The following is a 22,467-nucleotide window of genomic DNA, read 5'->3' as shown; positions in this document are numbered from 1 at the left end:
CAGGGAGTGTTTAACCAAAGAATGCAGTTTAACCCCACTGAGAAAATCACAAAGCTGAATCTGCAAAGGTTGAAAACCCCATATTTATTGAATTATCTCTTTCCGTTGTCTCTGGGATTTAATTTGTGCCAAGAAAACTACATTTTTGGTGGCACTTTCCTTTTAAGAAGAATCCCTCATCACAATGTGAAGGTTGCAAAGGCATCAACTGATCCCAATACGCCGGACAACAAACAAGTAAGGAATTTCAGAAGTTGTGTTATCGTAAACCACAGAACGCTGAGTGCCCATGAGAACATATTTGTTTCGACTGAGCACCAGGATGTGCTGAACCGATGCATCATGTGTAACAGGAAGCCACTCAGTTGACAAATGTTATCACATGATAATTTCACATCTCGGTTCAGATTTTAGCAAAGATCATGCAAGTTAACACACATGATTTGCTTTGGCGGACCACATACAATGATGTGGCCCGGATCTGGCCCCGAGCCTTTAGTTTGACACCAGTGCCTGAAAAGCAGTGTTTTGTTTCGTTTTTTCCGTGACTGGACTTTACCTATATAAACACCCTTGTAGGCAACTGTAAAATGATGGAAAGATATGAAGGAATAGCTTGCAATTGACCGCCATTGTGCTCAATATTGACACTCATCTAACAAAATATCGGCCCAGCTCCCACATCCTTGCGATTTGTAATGCGTTTACTAAAAACAAATTGAGGCCAGTGAGACGAATCAATGAGAATACAGTGTTGTTGAGTAACCTGCTGAATATGTTGATGTATGTCGCCCCCGTGTGGTCATCTTTGGTTTCTGCAGTCAAACTGATTTGAGGTTTGGCATTCAAATCTCGAATCCGGCCTCCTTGAGTGGAGTTTGCACGGAAAAAGTAGTGTGTTTTTGCAACACTTTCTCAAAATTCGCATTTGGAATCACAATTCGAAACGCTCTCTTTTAAGGCGTTGCTGTTTATTGATGTTTTTCTACAACAGCAAATTACAGAAGCAGTAGTGAAAATAAAAGTAGTATTTTCTTGTTTTATTAAAAAAAGCACAAAATTGTAATGACAGTACAAATCGGGGCGTTAATATGCCATTTAAATGGAATGGGGGACTCTATAATTCTTTTTTTCAATAATGAAAACATCTCAGTATTTTACATCTCAGAATTATATCACATAACCTGAAATTATATATAAAAACAAGAAAGATAATTATGTGTTGTTTTTTCTACTCCATTTGTAGCTTTCTTTTTTGCTTTTATTTGCAAATATTTGCTATAAACACATACAGTAAGCTTTTCAAATATAATATATATCAGTGCAACATTGTTTCTGTTGAGTCCTCGCTACAATATTCTTTCCCTCTTACTTGAGCAGCAAAGGTTGCTGGAGCTACACGTTTGTTTTTGTTTTTTGTTTTTTTAGCTGAAAGCGCAGATGTTATGATGTGTGGTTGTAGAGCAAAGTGTCATGTTCAATCTGAAAGGAACAAGCTGAAAATGTGGTCACCACAGCACAACACACAAATCGCACAACAGCAAAAAGATGGATGCCTTCGAGTTCTGACAATAAAGTTTTTGTTTTTTTTTTAGGTGTAAAATCCACTACTGAGTTGTGTGACCCCTTTAGGGATATTGTGTCCTGATGCTGTAAATTTCCCTCAAGGTTCACCCTCCCATTTCCGAACAAACAAGAGTCTCTGTTGGGGTTTTGGAGAGTTCCCCATCTTCATTTTCTCTCCAGTTTATTCCTCTGTGAGTGTTGCGAACTGGTGATCTGCGGAGTTATGAATATAATATAGTGAGGGGGAGGGAAAGTGGGAGAGTCACCAACCTTTGGTAAAGCAATGACGGAGGGGAGGCCAAGTTCTGACATCACATGACTATGGCTGCTAACAACTTTGTGTGTGCGTTTAAAGTAAAAGTAATAACTGTATAGCACCATTCTTCAGGTCACCCCTTTTAATAGATTTCTATCAGGAGGGAATCAGTAACAAAGTGCACACAAGCGGCATTGTCCAGATAGCTTTTTCTCAGTGAGCCGTCAATCCACAGTGACATATAAAAATGGTAAAACAAAAATAATGGTTTGCGCGTTTTTGGTATGTCGGTGCCTCCACCAACATAAATGAGCATGACATGAGAGCTACATGATAGATGGCTGTCAGAAAGCGCCAAAAATTCATTGCTTCATTTTTTTTGTGCGTTTTGTCATCTTTTTCTGTGTGTTTTTTTTTAAATCTCATTCATCCATCGGTGGTTTTAACAAAGTGGATGTTTTGATGAAAGTTGGCCTGAATGCATGTTGAAATTGCTTGAACATTGTCACAAGAATGTCAAATGAAACGTTAACACTGCACCGTGCACAAAACAGTCAGGAGATTGTATTTACACACACATACGCGATTGGCACACAGACACACAATGAAAAAAGGCGCATTTTCTTTCCTTATCGCTTTCTTCAAACATAAAAGACAATAAAATATATTAAAACATATTTACAGTGTGTGGTTTTCGGACGCAAACAAATAAAGCACGATGATGTGGTAGGCTGATAGATTCGATATCAGTTTGCAGGTATTTAAATGATCATGTGCCCTGTTTTCTGCCCTTCATTATAAATTAAGTCATGTACAGTGAAAAAGATAAAAACAGTTCAAAAGAGGAGACCATCCGATATGTACTAAAGGCACTATCAGAACCATAAAATTCCCAAGGATGTGACTCATTTTGGAGTGAGGGAGGTGAAAAGGAGATGGGTACAGATATCAGATTCATGAATTATGATCACACCCTGTATGCCATAGCGTGGGCAAATCTACAGTTTTGCCGGATATGATTCATTTGGGATTTTCATTTCAAAATTTGAAGTTTATCGCCTTCATGAATAAAAAAAAAAAAGTCATTTATTTTCCAGGAAATGATAAATACCCTTAACGTTATTCATAAATTGGTCTCAACACCAGCATCCGATTGTATAAATGAATGGAAAATCAAAATAGAAAATTAAAATTTCATCTACTTATCTGTACATCTATCCCGTATTTATTTTTGTACACAGTGTCCCCCTCCTGTTAGGTTCTTTTTTTTTTTTCTACTGCAGCTCCTGAGAAAAGCGTTGATGAGTTCAAACCTCCTGTTGGGTTCCTGAATCTGTTCCTCATCAGAAAGCTGAGGGTGATGGGCGCTCCTTAGAGTCCGCCTTCTCATATATGAGAAGATGTAGCTACAAGCGAGTCCCGCGCACATTCTCCGAGCTGTGCACGTTATATAGTCACACAAATGTGCCGTTTCGAGCCTCACGCCTCCGAGTATGAGCTCTGTACATTGAGTTTGTCCTTCTTTAACTTGACACCGTCCACCAGTTCAAAGTTATAATTTTCCAGGGCTGATAAGTTCCTTTCCGACATGCCTCCGTGTGAGCAGGCACAGTAAAGGACGACACCGCAAATGGCGCCCAGGAAAACGCCCAGGGCTGACATCGCGATGATAGTGATGAGAATAGGGTCAAGTGTCTTTAACATGTTGCCGGCTCCACTGATCTGGTTGGTCTCCACAAAATCCGGATATTCTGTGATCTCCTCAACTGGAGAGAAGGTGGTGGTGGTGGTGATGGGGGCAGGATTACAAAAAAAAAAAAAAAAGAAGAGATACAGAAATGTAAATATCAGACACTATAACACTAATACTAAGTGATTTTTAACATGGAGGACATTTTCATTTCACTGAGATGATCCGATCCACTGTTTGAAAAGAACTTACTGATTTCATTAAAGTGATCCTCAGGGAGCATTGGATCAGTGGGAACATCTGGATCTGTCCAAGCAGAGAAGTGACTTCAAAACCTTGGCCAAAAATGGGCAACATGCTGCGCAGTGTGTTGTCAAAGTTGAGTTGATTCTCTATTTTGAACCTCACCTTTACAATCAGCTGCAACGAGGCCAGTGAGAAACTTGATGTCATCTACGGCAATATCTCCCCAGCTTTTTCTCTCTACCAACCCTTCAATCACCACCTAGAACACACAACACATTTTTTTTTACATAACAGTTGTAACGGCAAAACAAACAGTGAAGCTCTCCCAGGTAGGTTGGTAAAACCTTGTTTGAAATGCAAAAAGAAGTTGAGATTACCTGATAGGGCCAATTAGTGCGTGGCAGGAGGACACGGCCTTCCCTCCAACGGTTACCCTGGTGACCGCTGACGGTCCAGAGCAAGATGTCAGCGGGTCCGTCAACAGTTTGTTTGCGCTGTTTGATATGGAGCGTACCAATGTGCGAGCCGAACATGTGGTACCAGAATGACACACACAGGTCAGAGTCTGGGGAGATGACCTCTGGGCTGACCAGCCGAGCCACCTCTGTCTCTTGTAATCCCGTCGCCAAGGTGTAGATGAAATTTCCTGAGCCACCTTTTGGATATAAAGAACGTGTCACAAAATCTAAACAGTGGAGATCATTTTTGTTTCTTTCATAGGGCACATCAGGACGGTGTCTATTGGTCATAGATTGTATATTTACAATGTAAAGTGCTGCCATGGGCACAAAAGGGGCACACGTATATAATGCTCAATATATATTGTATGGTCTAGTTGATGAATCAAGGCCGTACCGGTGTGGTCCATGTTGGGTCCGGTGTTGAGGGTGGGGGTTCCGCTTGATTGTATTTGCCAGCGAGAGCCAGTGTCCTCAGAAGTCCACCGACAGAAGGACGGGTCATTGGCCCAGCCAAAGTCGCAGGCAAACCAAAGAAAATCTGCAAATGTGGGAGGGTGGGGAGGGGGCGGGGGGGGGGATTAGATCACAGTTCAGATTCTGTCAATAAGCCTTTTGTTTTAGCCACGCAATTTGCCACGAACAGAAAAGCAATAGAAAATGCAGATTCGGCCACTTTGACTACATTTATCTGTAAACAGTAGAGGGCAGCAAATGACCACGGAGAGCATCCTTAGCGCCGCCCTGCAGCTCAAACTGAAGGAAGAACCTTTAATTCGGGTCTAGGAATTAGAAAGGATAATGGGAAACCTAAACAAAATATATACATATATATATATATATATATATATATATATATATATATATATATATATATATATATATATATATATATATATATATATATATATGTGGATAACAACGGGGGGACAAGGGGACAAATGAGTTGCTGTCATGCTGTCCATTTGAATGCGACGTTCAATAGGAGCTACCCACAGAGACGTGTGGATTTTAATGAGAGCAGGGACTTGAGGTTTGCAGACAACTATGGTCACAGTGCAGGGGCCCTCTTTCCAACAATGGCATTCTTCATGAACACATGCCACACATTGAAAAAGGTTCCCTAGAGGCCAGAAAATATGCGGGTGTCCTTGTGTTGGTGCTTCGTTAAAACTGAATTCAGAAAGATGTTTGAGATGTTATCAAAGGCCTTTGCCAATTTCAATGAATTTGGGAAACTGTGTGAAACGTGACTAAAAGCAGAATACAATGATTTGCAAATCATTTTCAAATTATATTCAACAGAATAAACTACAAATATATTTAACGTTCAAACTGGATATAACTGTATGCAACTTTCCTTTTGACAACACTCAGTAAGCATTAGGGAAGTGAGAGCACTAATTGATGAAGCTTTGGAGGAGGAATTAATTGCCATTCTTGCTTTTTTTTTTTGGGACAAATCTAAACTATGACCTCAACCTTCCCCTGACAATACGTCTTGGTATGAGTTTGCATGAAGCCAGAAAGCATCTTCAGTTGACCACACCTGCAGTGTGCTATCCTGTTTGACGATCGCGGTATGTGCATGTCTGTGCCAGCCCAGTGATTAGTGATTATGCTGAGGCAGCAGCAGAGCACCAGCGCTAATCATCTTTGCATCACACATCCTGCCTCAGCATGGGACTCTGAGAGGCTTATCATCAACTTTAATAACACACATACATCAGTGGAGGGAGGATTTTATGAGGCACGATAAAAAAAAAAAAAAGAGAATAGAAATTAATACACAACAAACCAGGAGTGGGTAAATATTTGCCCGTGGTGGCACAACACAATCGGTGTAAAATATATTTAGTGGTAAATCATGGAATCCACAGTCGTATAGAAACTGACCTGGGCCGATATCCGCTGCGGCCGTTGTGGTCTCTGGCATTGTTGTGCCACCTGCAACAACAAAAAACGTGAGGACGTTTGGCCAAATGAAGCCATCAGCCAATCTTTATTCCATTCCCATGCACTATTTTTTTATCCATGCTGGATGCGACAAAGTCTACAGTTACTTATATAACAACCCCCTCAACACATGGCTGAGAGAGTGTCATGCTCTTCGTTGGAGACTACAGGTTGATGGCGAGCGCAGGCAGCAGTAAAGGCTCAGTGCATTACTGGGGTGTAGCGGGAAATGAGGCCAATAGGCATGAGTGGCTAAAGGACTTGAAAGAAGGTGCATGAGCAATAAAAGGATTGGAAAGATTTGACGCCGATGTGTGCGTGGCGCATAGGTGGAACCGTCCTCTGCTTTCGGTTTGCATTGGGAAGGGACAAAGAGTTCTTGAGGTGTGAATTACAAAGCGGGTGCTGTCAGGGTTGTAACAAGCCAAACGGCGCACTTCGGTGCATGCATGTGGATTTGCAAAGCTGGGGGAAGTCAGGTCAAATGAACTGTGGTTGAGAGCAGGAAAAGGGATTTTAAATGAATGAGGTATGAGCATACTCCGGTGAAGAAGGGTGGGGACTGGGGGCGGGAGGGGGTTGCAGTCTCGTGTAGGCGAAGTTAGCACCTGTGGTATCGTAGTCATCACCTGTGCCGCTGTGGCAGTTAGCTTGGTCATCGTCGCACTCGTCTGACGGGGGAGCGGTGGGAAGAATCGTTGAAGGAGGGACTGTGGGAGCTGCGGCAAACAAAGCAAAGACCATGTGATTGATTTCATGTTTAATATCATGTTGTTGGGGGTTTTGGGAGGGGGTGTGGGGGGGGGGGGTGATAGCCTTTTACCAGGTAGCAACAGCAATTGGGCTAAAAGGATGTAGCGCTGCCATTCTACTGGTCATCCCCATCGCCACTGCATCGGTGGAAATGCAATCCCGATAACGACTACAAACAAGCTCAACTGAACCATCCCACTTCGTGTTTCTATGTTAGGATTTTTCAGTCAAAACACGGACCATCTGCAATAGAAATACAAATCCTCTGGATTCTGAATTACAGTCCTTGGCCTGTGTTATTAACAATGCCATTTATAGCAATCCTTCTGTGCACATCTACCTTTGTAGGTGTCTTTTATAAGTCGAGTGGAACCGAAAGCGTGTTTGAAGCTCCAAGACATAGAACAGGGTTTCCGATGGCTATTGGCAGGACCCCAAACAGCCATAGCAGCCTGTCATTACGATCCTGTGACACTCTGATGTGGCTAAGACTCCAGAGCCACGCTTCCTTCTATGCTGCACAACCGTCCAGAGTGTAAGTGTGTGTGCACGTGTGTCTGTGTGTGTCCACACTGACTACATTGGAGACATGCAGAGTGTAATGAATGGATCTCACTATTACAAGAGGGAGGAAAGATGAGAAGAAGAGAAGATGGGGAAGTATAGATAAAGAAAGACACAGATAAATTGAAGTAAAGTCCCTGCATGAATGTGCTGTGTGTGTGTGTGTGTGTGTGTGTGTGTGTGTGTGTGTGTGTGTGTGTGTGTGTGTGTGTGTGTGTGTGTGTGTGTGTGTGTGTGTGTGTGCATCCTATTCTTCCGTTTGATGAAATATGAGGCAGATCAGCCCCCGTCAGATTCAGGGTGGAGAAGGTCAAAAATGGGGTCAGTGCTGCATCAGGGGAGCCTCTCACTGAAATGAGGATTTAGCCCTTCTGCTTAAGAGTTGCGCACACACGCACACGCGCACACGCACACGCACGCACACACACACACACACACACACACACACAAAACTGCACCTGTGTACATGACTGGTACTACATTTTTGCTTGAGATTATTGTGTGTCTGTTTGTGTGTGCCTGTATGTGTGTGCAAGTGTGTGTGTGTTTTCCATTAACACGGAAAACAAGCATTATCATCTGACTAAAGCTGCTGTTGGGAGTCAATGAGGCTTACGATGCAATGGGCTTCCCTGAAATTCAATATGTAATTCCATTTAGGCCGAGCCTGCTGCATATTATATTGCTAAGCTGGTTCTGTGTTATCAGCTTGGAGAATGGCAGGAAAAAAAAATAGAGGTAAATGTAAAGATAACAGAAAGAAAATGCGTGCGGCCCTTGAAAAGAACAAAGAACGCGCAGGATCTTGGAAGAGTTTGATGGATGCCAGGCTGCTATAATCCAGCTGGGCCAGGTGGGCGTCTATTTGATCCCTCCCCAAGAAGTGACGAGCAATGGGGGTAGCTTTGATGAAACTGGGAGACAAGACAAGTGTCCCTCTTGGGAATGCAGAACAGAAGCCGCACAGCTGTGGGATCACCGGAAGGAGCCTTCATGCACACCTTGAAATAACTGCGGCTAAGATACCAAAGCCACTTATCGTTTCGATATTAGTCATGAGGATAGATGGCTCACCTGTGTGATTTTTAACAGAGAAATTAAAACATGTACTTGAAATATGTGAAGTAAGACGCAGGTCACGAGTGCACCTATGGTACTTACGGAGTGTGGATGTGAAAGATAAGGTCACGACGAGTTGGAAGCGTCATTACCGTGAAACCTTAGCACAGCTGGAAACGTCATTAGCATAGGTGGGAAAAGCTTTCACCGTCAGTGGCACTTTACCGCTCTTGGTGGCAATGTCATTACCGCTAGAAGGGGGAGTCATCATCATGGCTGAAAATATGTTTCTCGCTTGGATAAAGGTAATATTCCGACTTGGACTATTTGCACTTCACGCAACCGAGCTGAAAATGCGCAGTTTGGATCCACTGCAATTTGATGGTTTGTTTACCTTCAATATCACAACCCAGGAGCTCAAGTCGCAGGCCCATTCCAGAAGCGGTAGCCCTGTCTGGGTAGATTCGGATGAAGCGGGTCAGTAGGGGTTCCACTGTCCTCAACTCGGGAGTGTCATAGTTGCTATTTCCTTCGAAAATCTGGCAGACAAGACAAAAATGAAAAATAACAGCAGAAATAAACACAGGCTAGCTGGAAAATCAATACGTCTCTGACGGTTAATTAATGCTGAATTTCCCACAACCCCCGGGAAGAGGAGCAAGGACATCGAAGATCGAACTACGACATCGAGAGGGATACAAAACCTTCCCGCAAGTGTTGTGGGGGGGAAAAAAAGTTTCCAGTGAGTAACAATGGGCTGCATTGTGATTGGGAAAGTTTTTTTTTTTTTTTGCATGGACTGTACATGCAGTGATGCTGCAAAATAAATCTTCAGTTTCTCCAGTATGATGGATAAGCTCTCCTCCCTTTGTGCCTCCCCCTTCCTCCACACTCCCTTCAACTTCTCCTCAGGTGAAGTTTCTCGCTTCCACTGAAAGAGTCGAACTGTGCGTGTTGTGCGGAATACTAAAAGGAAAGAGCAGTGGGAATAACTCTTGGTGCTGATCCTCAATGGATTCAAGTCATGACAGAAACTTGCTCACAATGACTCGAGAAACACCGACGAAGCGGCGAACTCGAGTAAAAGTCATTTTAATTTGGACGAATGAGCTTGATCTACGTGGATTGAACTCATTCAATGGCGAGCATGTTTTTTGCTGTTTTATTATTTTTTTTTTTTAAAGAATGGAAGCATTCAATCGCAGGTACGTTATTTAAGGGGTAAAGAAGGGGCTGAGAATAGCTTGATTGGGTTTCCTTCAAAGTAGCATTGGTTCAACTGAAGCCCAGAGGACTAATTAAAGGGCGTTCAATTTATTTTTCCCAAGATGTATATGTACACCCCCCCCCACCCCCCCACCCCCAACCCACTCCCTATATCTAAGAACGTATATTTCATATAACTCATCTTACACTGTACCTTTGGCTTGTTTCCGTTGGTGTCCAGAACCATTCTCCAGTCAGACCCGTTATTGCTGTGGCCAAGGCGGAACTTCTTCATGAAGACTTTGTTCTCACGGTGCTTCCCTCCCTGAATGATCAATCCCTTCACCACTTTCTCCTCCCCCAGGTCCACTTGGAGCCATTCCCTGGTGAAAGGCTGGGGCTGAGGCAGCAGGGTCCAACCCGTCCGGCTCGTCAGCAGACGGGCGTTGTCCGGTACCCAGCTCCGGTCGGTGTGAGATGATGCTGTGATTTGGTTGTCGGCGATCAGGCCCGACACCATGCCGAGCATGCCCGAGCATGGGTACTCTAAGAGAGAAAAAACAAAACTAAAATGTGGATTTTCTTTTGGAAAAAGAAAATGGGCCCATATTTCAAGGCTTGCTCTGGGTGGTTCAAGTTTGTGCAGGGCTAACGGTCATCGTCAGTCATTGTTGAGGAGACCTTCCTTGTGATGTGCCTTTTCTCTTCCTGTCCACTGATCTCATGCATACTAATTTTCTCACCCTGAGGCGCTTGTCTGCAGGCAGCAAATTAAAAACCCTCCACTCAATCGGTGCTTCCACTTCCTGCATTCGGGGGGCACTATTTCTTTTCATTTCTTATCTCCGGCCGTTTTCTACAGATTTCCTTGTAATCTCACACACACACAAAAACAAAACAAAACACTTTTGTCTTTCATCTACCTTCTGCTTCGCCGCAGCGGACATCTGCTGGAATGTGTTTCATCCACTCATCATTTCTTTGCGCACATATTTAAACTGTACGTGGCAGAAGTTGATCTGAAAACAATATCTGTGGATCTTTTGTTTCTTTTCAAATGCAAACAATTGTTTTCCAATCAGATGGCCCCGATCATCCCTAACAATGCACTTGTGTACTCCCGAGTTTTGCTGTGGTATATTAACAGTGTGCTGTATACCGTGGTCCTACATTCTTTTTTTTTTTTTTATCTTTAGAGCAAAAGATACAGTTCCCTCATGTAACATATGCCATCATATCATTCCCATTTACATGACACAAAAGAAGGATACAGAGAACCTTACTTAGTAGCCTGTTGTACACGGTAATAAAAAAAAAAAAACTCCTTCTGCCCATATGCTCCTGACCTCCGGCATATCCCCGGATGCCGAGGCCGGGGCCTTTTGTGACACATCTAACTCCCACAGAGGAATATATCCATACGTTATTATATATCTTCTGTGTATGTAGGAGACAACGTGCGCCCTGTGTTGCAGCACAACTAAGCAGCACGGCTGCGTCTGGGAAAAACGAGCTTGGCGAACAAGGCTTCATTCAGACTCTCTCTGGTCATCTAAAAGCAGTTTCTATGCAGAGCCGTGAGAGAGATCTCTGGTTCTGTAATCTCTTGGTAGAAATGGTCCAAATGGGAGCTCAAGACGGTCTCCGTAGGGACTCGGCAATCACTGCAGATAACCTCTGGCTAAGAATGGTCTTGGAAGCAGGAGGATGGGAGAAGAGTTTCGGGTCGCTGTGTGCGCTTGAGAGTCTATCTGCATCAATTGTATTCACACTTTCTCGGGCGTTCTGGAGTTGTTTAGATGGAATTGAGCTGAAGCCTCTCTGGTGACATACTATGTGCCACTGGCAAAACCAGAGGAACAAATTGCCTGCCGAGATGGAGATCCGCAGCTTCGCGGGCCCTATTTTGGGTTTGGGTGGAGCCTCGGTGGTTCATCACATAGGCTATATTTATAAAGTGTTTTGTGTTTACGAACAGCCGGTTGGAGATTCATAATATTAATAACTAGCCGAGACTTTATGATAAGGCATCACCACTTCTGACGTTTGACTTGTCTCTCAAATAAATAGCACGCGCCTGTGTTTCAAGTGTATATTTGAACCGAAAAACGATGGATGCACTAACAGGCTTAGTTCACCACACTCGGCTATATTTTTAGTTCCTCGAGCAAGCTCTGCTATCAGAAATTGTTAACCTCAAATAGACGACGAGAGTGAGTCATAGTTTTATGCAGCTCCGATCCCGCCACATGTGCTGTACTAATGCAGTGGAGCTGGCAGTGTCTTCTGAGCACCCAGGGGTGCTGACGTCATCTCAGAGGCCCTGTGGTGACTTCAGTCTTGTGATGTGTTTACTCGGTCCGTGCCGTGGCTTGGTTACGTTCCCGAAAAACAGGCAACGCAGCTGCAACACTGATATACCCACAATGCACTCTGCAATCACATAAACAGCCACTCATGTTCTGCCGATCAATATAAAGTCAATCTTCAACCTTGTTTTGGCCAAGGTACCTGTAACTGAAAAGCCTTTTATTTTGCCTCGAGTAACGTGCAAACGCTACATGAAAACTGATTACGGCACACAGTCACAATAGTTACCAGCAGATGTGCCTGAGCGCATATGAAAGCCAGCCACCCAGACTGATACACTGCCAGGAACATTAAAATAAATAACAGCAACAAAATAGGCCAACGGCACAAGAGGGTTTTTTTTTTTTTTGCCAAAATCAAAGCTCTGCAAAAGAAACCAGACTGTTGCTAAAGAGGAAGCTGAGAACAGAAACAGCAGGAGGGATTGGACCACATCACGCCCACCCCTCTGTCTGCCAGCTGTTAGCGGCATTTATATTTTATGAAGTACATGGAAACACAAGATAACACGAATATAGCTGATCTCTGAACAAGAACTGCTTCCATGTTAAAAAGGACCGTCTCACACCGACCTATTGTATCTTTCCGTACGGCAGATAAGCAAGGATGCTGGACCTCAAATTAATGTAGCTGTTATGATTCTACACGAGCACAGCAATTAACAAATTGAAAAAGACAAAGTACGTTGATAAGATCACCACAACCCGGGTATGTAGAGTTTCACATTCTAAGCTTTAATAACAAACACAGCAGAGGAGCTTTTGCATGTTTGTATGCAAGTCGGTCACGGATGATTCGGAACCGCACTCACCTGATATCTTACATCCATACACTTCAAAGCGAAGTGCAATGCCCGTTTCCCAGGTAACGGGACGGATGCGGATGAAACGCGTCAGAGTGGGTTTGGGCATCATCGTCTTGGCGATGTCTGTTGGGTTGGTGTTGCCTTGGAAAACCTGAAAGGCAGAAAGAGTGAAGAAAATGACTGGCTGCACTGGCTGAAATTACCCCTTTGGTATAATTTACGGCGCATTGGACAAGGAACCAAATTGAGGGTAATGTCATCATCATCCATAAGCCCCACTATCAATTAGCTATCCCTCCAATAAAAAACAATGACGACCAATAATTTTACAAAAATACTGTTCGACGAGATATATTTTTACTTGTCGGATATATTGTAAATGGGCGGCCCGGTAGTCCAGTGGTTAGCATGTCGGCTTCACAGTGCAGAGGTACCGGGTTCGATTCCAGCTCCGGCCTCCCTGTGTGGAGTTTGCATGTTCTCCCCGGGCCTGCGTGGGTTTTCTCCGGGTGCTCCGGTTTCCTCCCACATTCCAAAAACATGCGTGGCAGGCTGATTGAACACTCTAAATCGTCCCTAGGTGTGAGTGTGAGCGTGGGTGGTTGTTCGTCTATGTGTGCCCTGCGATTGGCTGGTAACCGATTCAGGGTGTCCCCCGCCTACTGCCCGAAGACAGCTGGGATAGGCTCCAGCACCCCCCGCGACCCTAGTGAGGATCAAGCGGTACGGAAGATGAATGAATGAATGAATGAATATATTGTAAATATGGCAATGATTGTCACATAACAGTATAAATATTTAAAGTCATCAAATGATGATTGTTGTGTGATTAGTATGTTTAAAGTGAACATCCACATGACACCAAGTGGCTATGGTAGCACTGTTATGTTTGAAACTTAGGCGGCTCATAAACAGTTCTCCCGTTTCCTGCGCACCACATGTGGGCTCTGGCCTGGGAAACCCGAGGAAGTATTTGCAACACTAACGGCACAAAATTGACTAAAGATGCCCCTTTTGTGTAATCTTGATCCAAATCTGTGGATGTTTTACTGCAGTGTCTTGTTTAAAGGTCAGTAATGGCGCAGACCACGTCACAGTGGAGCATTCAGTGACTTTATGAGGAGGCTGACCACACAAGTCTGAATTGTCCATCAGAGTTCAGTCAGGGTAATTGAATATTAGCCGTACAACCCCTCAACCTCCTGAACTCAAGGCTTATAGTGTAGAAAGGAATCGAGCAGGGAAGAGCAGGGTGGACAGATGAGGTAATATGACATGACCGAAAACATGATGCAAGGGCAGAGTCATTGGCCCATGCAGCGTCCTTCCGAATGCTCTCAAACATGTCACCCAAGGACTCGCAACAAAGGGACCGAGTTACTGGTGTAAATGTCATCAGTCTTCCTCTCAGCTTGCTAAGTGTAAAGTTGTTGTTTTTTTGGAGATGACAAATTTGCAACTTCAGCAGGCGGTAAATGGTGCCTATTCTGTAACAGAAGCACTTTAGGATATGGAGAAAAAAAATGGTGCAGTGTGACTGTGCCACCTTGCGACCAGCACTTTACACACAAGGGTCAGTGTACTTAAGAGAGGACGAAAAGGAAGCAAACCCGGCGGTCTGTGTGCACAAACATGGTGGTTTAGATGCCCCCGTTGCTCTTGAGAAAGCGTCGCTTCCACAGTATTTACACGTCAAACATGCCTCAGTGACCCTGTGGACACCCACTTTGGCGGATGCATCCAGATGGACAAAACCTGCCGCGCTGATCAGCAATCAATGGATACCAGGCTCCGGCCGAGCATATCTTCCTCTCCCTGTCAGTTTTGCTCTCCGGGATCCGCCTATCCCAGCTGCTCAAACATGACATCCTCAACAAGCATTCCATTAAAATGTTGTTTGACAAGTCTTTTGTCATTGCTGTCCCTTTTACAAGTTGAAGGGAGACGAACACAAACAGAGGCGACATTCCTTGGAAAATCTCCCCGGTGGCTACAGATACTACGAGCATGCTCAGTAAAAGTCGACCGCTGACACACACGCAGTGGGTAGGCGGCCACACTGAGCAGAGTGTATAATTGCACGTTAGAGCATATATGACAGGGTATTTCCCATTTTGTGGCATTCGAAGGCAACACACAGCAAACCATAATTCAAGTCAGCTGGTCTTCTTGAGTCGGGATAGTCCAAATGTTGCCGGTATAAATGACTTGGCCCTCGTAGACAAGTCATAAAAATAAACGACTTTTATTCTGCAATGCTATTGTGGTACTGTCAACATCTGGTGGATGTTCTGTAGCTAACTGAACAAATACTGGAGGATGCAAAACATGATCATATAAAAAAATAAAAATAAAAACTTGTTACCTTTTGTTTCGAGCCCTCCTTGAGCGTGATCCAGTCTTCCCCATTTGAACTGACGTCCACTTTGTAGGACTTGACAAAGTAAGTCCTGCGGGTCTCCTGGGAAACTGCACCCTGTGTACCGATGGCTGAGATGAATCGTAAGAACCCAAGGTCCACCTGAGAAGTGCAGGATCAGAACAAACGGCAAAGCATTAAATAGGAGGAAAAATAGAACGTATTTCCGCGATTGTCGCAAAAATGGCAAGAGGTCGTTTTGTATGTTCAGAGGGTGTCCATTTTTTTTTCCTAGGCACGGTTGTTACCTGGAATTTAATAACGTGTCATGACAATATCTGTGAATGAATGAAAAAGACTCGGGATGACAACTTCATTTCCTGATGTGTTTGTCACAAACATATTGGATAGAAATGTAATCTTTACAATCAGATCAAATCCAAATTCACCAATAGGAAAGGAAGAAAGAGAGATTGAAGACCAAATATAAAGCCTCCGAGTGCCTTTATGAAGTAATCATGAACTTTAACCCACCGATGGGCTGTTTTATCATTTACAATGTGGAAAGAGAGAAAGAGAGTTTGTGCTGGATGTCTGCTCTTTATATATTTGTCACATGTTTACATTGGCAGAGCTGGCGTTCAGCAAAGTTAGTAATTGACTTGCTTCAGACCCGAAGAAGAATCCCAGTTGTGTGCCTGTCGAGCATCAGGCATGATCACAACCATGTCACGACCATGACTTTCAGGAAAGGAAGACCACACAATCGGCACCAATTTGCCAATCGAGTTTAAAATCACTGTCAATTTACAGTCTGTTGAATCACACAAGATCAAGAGCCGGTAACAGAAAGCGAAAGAGTAATAGCTATGTTTTGTTTTGAATACAACAGCACTTTCTAAAGCTTTACAAATCATTTTCCTGGAAGACCGAGTTGGACGCGAAAGATGGACGCGGTGAGGTCGAGAGTGGATCACTTTCGTATAGACTGTCAGACGGTAGGGGGCTGGATAATGGGCCAAGCATGATTTATTAATGATACTTGTTACAGGAAGAACAACAAGGTAGCGGTTGCGCTAACAGACCAAGGTTACATAGGTCAGGAGCAGAAGACTGCCTGCCTGGGCGCTTGCATTCCGCAGCCCAGAGGCCACAGCAACAACAAACAGACCAACATAATGAATGAACGTTCTGTCAGCAGTTACGCCAGCCTGTGGATTGCACAAAGTGATCTTGATGTATAAAACATTCATGAACATTCAGAAATGACTTGCGGCGCACAGCTTCGAGCCTTGAAAGGCTAAATCACATTCGTGAGTGACTCATTTCACAAGGAGCAGTGAAAAGTGACCCGAATCGAGCCATTGCGGCGACGTTTTGGAACTCAGCAAATGCAACAGCGTGAAAGATGGCCACAATCACAGCCCGCATATTGTCAAGACAAATAAAGACGCGTGGCGAGTACACAGCGAGTCATCAAAAGGAAATGACTCTGGCTTGAACAATTTGATTTGTATTCTTTCTGCGTGACCTCAAGATTCCTTTGTAATAATGAAGATTTAAGGCAAACTCTTAAGTCAGTGTGAACGATTGCAACCAGAAAGGGAGGAAGACAAATACGTTGCGCTTAGGCTTGTGATGACGTCGATCAAAAACATTGAACTCCAGATGATGTTTTTGAATGGTTTCTTTGGATGCGTTTGAACGACGCAATAATTATATAATGATACTTCAAGAGGCCTGGCAGCTGTGCGAGTGAAGACACTCGCCATTTTTCAAGCTGCACGATACATATTTTAACCGAAGCTTAATCACTGTTGCGTGAATGCAGTGTGAAAAGCTGGTCAAATAGATGTTGTAAAAGAAAAAAAAAAGGTCAACAAAATGTTTTGATGATATATCTCTCTATGCTTGATTGGTTTATAATTGAACTGCCAAGAAATCAGCAGTCTGAGCTGTGGAGAGGGCGGAGGGGGGCTGTGTACTGTCAAATACTTTTTTAAAAACCCTCTGGTTCAATGTTGGGGAACATGTTCGTGATGGGAACGCTGGGTGAATAAGTGATTTTTAGCCCCCTCTGAAAAACAGCAAGCTCAGAAATCGTAAGGAGAGCAGCAAAGACCAGCTGGTAGACACAGATACAACAAAACCTCTGGAAATACTTTATGGCCCTGGAAGGCTCAAATACACTCATCAAAGGTCTGACCTTCCGATGAATGCAAACCACTTTGTGGGGCTTTATCGTAATAATAATAATCATCATCATCAGCAGCAGCAGCATCATTTTTGTGATAATAAGAAAAATATGATGATTCTTTGGTGAGCTAACATGCCGTCAGCATGTGTTTTGCCTCATAGTGCTTCTTTTAACGAGCTTTGAGCAGCGGGTTTGCCAATTTCTTCGACAGAACAGCAAGTGTTCCTTGTTTTGGGGTATCCTGTCGCTCCATAATAAGATCTTCTTGAATAAATAAGGACTGCAGGACCCAGGAGCCACCCCCACAACCTCCCATTTATCACAATATTCACTTGACGTGATGAGGGTTTTTTTATTTTTAGACACGGCACCTTTTTGGGGACATTAAATTATGTATATGTTCCATTCATTGCGCTGACGATCTCATTTCCTCACGCAGAGGGAAATAATTAGTCTCACAACAGGTAATATTACTTGCAAATTTGTCTTTTTTGTGGGGAACCTGTGCATGTATTACACTTAGCGCTTCATTGGCGATGTCGGTAGAATTAACTTTTTAAGAGCCGCATCAATACTGTTCTCATCGTAATGGAATATTTTACGTTCATGTGGCTAAATAAGGGAAATATTCTAAAGTCAATCTATCTCAGCGTGATGGATTCCACACCACTGCAAACAATAACAACAGTAACAGACTTTATCAAAAGAGGATTCTTATCTTCGTGAATGTAGACTATTTCCTGACTCAGCTCTCGTTTGATTGTTCATTGAATGGTTGGTGAGGTCAAGCTTCCGGATGTCAAATTTTTAGGCCTCCGTCATTTTCAATCGTTGCTCGGGCTTCATTGTTACGACCGCCACTGACACATCTGTGTGCATGACTAGAGCTCTGAGTCATAATTATGGAACAATGACATGGCCATTGGACAGGAAAGTGAGGCAAGCTGAAGGTACATGTCATGTCTGGCAGATGTTTGATGAGTCAGGCTCAGATTATTCATGCGAGTAACCATTCAGCGACATGTTAAGAATTATGATCTGAATTTCTACAGAGCAACTGTTTCTTTTTATCATATCATGCAATATCTTTTTGGTATAATTTTGAGTCCAGGTTTCAGCATCTCTCCTTCAAGTGGGATTCTGCATCCCTTGATTGATTATTCCATTTGAGAGCGGGAAGCAGGGAAGCAGTGAGGTAGCCAACTCGGTTTCCATTTCTACGCTGAAGTGATGAGGAGGTTGATGAGCTCAATTTTTATGTCTGCACTTAATCAACAGACAAACCGCCGTTTATTCCCCTGTTCATTTTATAATATGATATAATTTGTCTTCAATTGAGAAACCATGAATGACATAAAGGACGGAGTGGGGCAAAACGGTATCCTTGGCTCACCAAAAGCATATATGGCTAAACGGGGAATCTCAATAACTATCAATCCCTGAGAAATTTGGTTACATATTGGTTTGGTTACATATTGTGTAAACCAAACTTGCTATCACTCCAGAAAGAGAGAAGCAACTTTTAGTGTCATTGTCTCCTTTCATATTTAACTGTTTGGTTGTGTGAATAGAAATAAATACAGAAATACCAATACAAATAATAGCTAAAGTGTGCTAGAATAAACCATTGTCGTCAATAGACGGAACTATTGAAGAATAAATTATAGATGTGACTCAGAAAGCTAACTTACTGTCTGGCACATATGCTTCTGGGTATATAATGTTGCCATTGTGAGTTGTTCAATAAAAAGGCTTTTAAGTATCGACAGTTGGGCTCTCTCCAAGACACCGTTAATTATTCATGTTGTGTGTGCCTGCAATCGATGGCAGTTGCCTGACAGCGACCTGGTCCTGCTCTCATTGAATCATTGTGACACTCTGGTGACTCTTTGCGGCCATCAGATCCTTTCTCTCTCATATGCTTCCAGCTCCTTAGTCACCAACCCCTCCACCCCTATTATGGTCCCCCTTAGTTCTCGGGCCACCGTGCTCTGATCCACAAAGTGCAAATGCTGGTGTTTTCTTGACAATGCTAAAGTGTTAATCAAGTTTTCCTTCTGGCGCTACCCTGACTTGATAAAGCCGATGATCAGGCCCTAAGCCGGGGAGTCTGGGGTGCAGGCTAATTCATTTTCATTTCAACCTGCCGCGGAGGCTCCTGCTGTTCATCCTCTTAGGCTTCAAAGAACAGAGTGGCTCATACAGGAGGATAATATGCACAAATCTTCCACCTTCATGCTCCTCGTGCAGACTTGAATTTTCATGAGGGATAAGAAGTGGGTTGACGAGTGAAGGCGGAAAAGAGCGAGCGCAAACAAATGAAAAAAGAAAAGGCTTCTTTGGAAGGATTATCACCTGCGTCTTTACTATCCAGAGTCACAAACCCACTCAAAGGACATCTGCTTATCTCTGTGTACAGCAAACCGCTGATTAATGATATGACTAAGTCAGCACTGGGTCCCCAAACTAATTACGAGCCTTTTCTTGTGTCACTGATGACAACAAGCAAAAGTAGGCAAAAAGCAGAGCATCTGGCAAAAGGTCATGAATTATAAAAGTGTTTGCCACAAACCGCAGCCGGGGAACGATAATGAAATAAATAATGAGTGCATGTGATGCGCCTCGTGGTGCACTGAGATGATTTGCGCGTGCCGCGAGGGGATCCGAGCTTGTTGCGCCGCCACAGACCGACTTATTGAAAGTGGAATGACAAATTCCACTCTTTTAATACCACTTGTGATAATTGGCCTGGTGCTCAAAGTACACAAGTGCAACACACTCCTTAGACGGCACAAATGACATGGAAACCACAGACTTGGCCCTTTCGTCCGCTCCGACATTAGAAGGGTTTGGATCAGATTAGTATCGGGGAACCGAGCAAGCCCATTAGAGTGCGTCCAGTTTCATATCCACATTTTGCTGCCAAATCAAATTTTCAATCGGATCAATATTGAATAACAAGGAGAATCTCAAGTGACAACAAATCATTATGGGGGGGTTGGGGGGGTCTTTCCGCTGGAAGAGAGCCACGTTAGGATAGTGTTCAAGAAACGGTTGGCATCCTTAGCGACCACAACTAAAAAGCCTCGTGCCTTTGGAACTGTCTTGATTCTTCATGTTGACCAGCGATGCTAGTTTGGTTGCGGTGTTGAAAGTAAACACCGCACCAAGCATTATGCCACCATTCATTTCGATAAAATAGAGACGCAATCTTTATACACACAATGAAAATGGAAGCAGAGCTCTACAAAAAGAAAAAAGGACGCATGTATGGGAGAAAGCACAGCAAGCAACACATATACATGTTCTCTCACTGATTAAATTAGTCTGAAGGAGCACCATGGGATCCCAAAGACAATATTTTCACTGCAATAATAAAGGGAAAGCTTGCTTATGACTCTCCTTCAGTAAATATTTGGCTTGCGGTTGGCTCTATTATTCATCCCCTCAGGAATATGCTGGGACCAAACTTTTCAGCTATGAAGCGGAGAGGGCTGAAACAAATGGAAGGAAAAGAAAAACAGTCTGGGAATTTACAAGGCCTCAAGGGACTTCAGATAATAAATCAAGCAGGCCCCATTTGCATCTAGGTAGCGCTTCGGCTCAGTCACCGAAGGTTTCCTGTGCTGTGACTTGGTCCACGATTTATTTCCATCCAGGGCTAGATGATAGTCTTTGTCTTTACATAGAGCTTCCCGTGCAAATAATGATTGTTGCGCAGACAAGGCGACAGACAAAAAATCTATAAAATAAAATAAGATAAACGGAGGCTGCGTGATACGTGGATAAGAAAGCTGTGCTTTCCAAATCCCAACATCCCTTAACAGGCTGTTGTTACCGAGGAACGAAGGAATTAATAAGTAGGGGCAGGGAGACATGAGAAAATGTGAGTAAGTAAACAGTTTTTATGCCCCAAAAAGTCTTAGTCGACCTTCAACAATGCTGTCAGGTCTTATCAAGGAGATACGGAACAACTACATTCCATGAGACTGGCTGACAAATGCAGGTCAGCTCTGCTTTGTTTGGCGCAGCAAACAACATTTTAAGATGACGGTGTCCTTTAATCAATTATAATGTGTGGAAATGGATGGATTATTGGGGGGGGGGGTTGTATTTCTTAGACGATGCCTTTGGTTACCTGTATCCACTCCTTGTTTGAGTCCTGTGCAGGTGTCCACGCATTCTCGTAGTAGTTGAGTCTGGAACGCTCCGGAGACCAGCTGGGGTTGTACTGGGACGAGGCCACGATTTGGTCGGATGTTATCTCACCCGATTCCATTCCCAAGGGGTCACTGCAATCAAAGTCTGAGAAAGGGAGTTTGGCAAAATGATGAAAAGGGGAGAGGCTAAGCGTTGTGATGCCACACAATAGCTCGAGCGTATGTTTTCAGTGTCTCCCAGTTCTCTGGGGAGGAGGACGCGACATAACAGGCACTGAGTGCTGCCGTCCAGAAAAGAACTCCACATCAAGGATGCTTCAGTAAATGCTTTCTGTTTTCATTCTCCCCTGGTTTTAATGGATGCAGGTTGAAAGTGTTCTGCATTAAGAAGTAAAAATGTCTCTATAAAATATTCAGTGCGAGCTAAGTTTAAGTCTTTTTCATGCTTTAAAATGACTTTCATGTCACTTTTTTTTATTCCTTTTCGGGGAGGATCTGCTTCCATCATCTGTGGGGGCTTTTTTTTTTTGAACACTCCATGATTGGATTTGATTTAATCTCTTGAGAGAATTTACGACTTGTATCTTGGGGTTGTAAATCACAATCAAAATGACCCACCACCCAAGTTCCGAGATGGTTTATGTTGTTTTGCGTTGACACGGGGCAGCCGTTTCCAGACTTGCCAGGCTCTGAGGTTACAGATTTCACTGGGTCAGGTTGCGGTCGACTCAGCTAACCCCGGGAGGTCAGAAACGCTGACACCTCGACAGGCGGCGCCATTGTAATGGCCATCCAAAACAGAGAACCTCTCCACCATGGCTA

The 22,467-nt window shown here is 43.6% G+C and overlaps 1 protein-coding gene and 1 long non-coding RNA gene across 4 annotated transcripts in view; one reads left to right on the top strand and one right to left on the bottom strand.

The window, feature by feature from the left end:
* Positions 1-1,402: 1,402 nt before the first annotated feature.
* nrp1a (neuropilin 1a) overlaps positions 1,403-22,467 on the bottom strand; it is a 44,803-nt gene continuing 23,738 nt past the window's right edge. The window contains exons 7-18 of one of the 3 annotated variants that reach the window (XM_052054715.1): positions 21,624-21,790; positions 15,295-15,450; positions 12,936-13,080; positions 9,969-10,300; positions 8,943-9,087; positions 6,781-6,891; positions 6,113-6,163; positions 4,614-4,757; positions 4,136-4,413; positions 3,921-4,017; positions 3,765-3,818; positions 1,403-3,588 (exon numbers count right to left, since the gene is read on the bottom strand). In XM_052054715.1, the coding sequence (XP_051910675.1) occupies positions 3,302-3,588; positions 3,765-3,818; positions 3,921-4,017; positions 4,136-4,413; positions 4,614-4,757; positions 6,113-6,163; positions 6,781-6,891; positions 8,943-9,087; positions 9,969-10,300; positions 12,936-13,080; positions 15,295-15,450; positions 21,624-21,790 (1,967 nt within the window). In that variant the 3' untranslated portion in view covers positions 1,403-3,301. Of the gene's footprint in view, positions 3,589-3,764; positions 3,819-3,920; positions 4,018-4,135; positions 4,414-4,613; positions 4,758-6,112; positions 6,164-6,780; positions 6,892-8,942; positions 9,088-9,119; positions 9,515-9,968; positions 10,301-12,935; positions 13,081-15,294; positions 15,451-21,623; positions 21,791-22,467 lie in introns of those variants that run through there. The other 2 variants (XM_052054716.1, XM_052054717.1) reach the window with 2 other exon arrangements.
* LOC127593363 (uncharacterized) lies at positions 13,987-14,438 on the top strand. Its single transcript, XR_007960391.1, has 2 exons — positions 13,987-14,274; positions 14,350-14,438. It is a non-coding gene; the product is annotated as an uncharacterized LOC127593363 (long non-coding RNA).

The sequence above is a fragment of the Hippocampus zosterae genome, chromosome 20 (assembly GCF_025434085.1).
Source record: "Hippocampus zosterae strain Florida chromosome 20, ASM2543408v3, whole genome shotgun sequence".
NCBI classification, from domain to species: Eukaryota; Metazoa; Chordata; class Actinopteri; order Syngnathiformes; family Syngnathidae; genus Hippocampus; species Hippocampus zosterae.
Note: the sequence above shows the minus strand (reverse complement) of the source record. Positions and strands in the feature narration are given on the sequence as shown.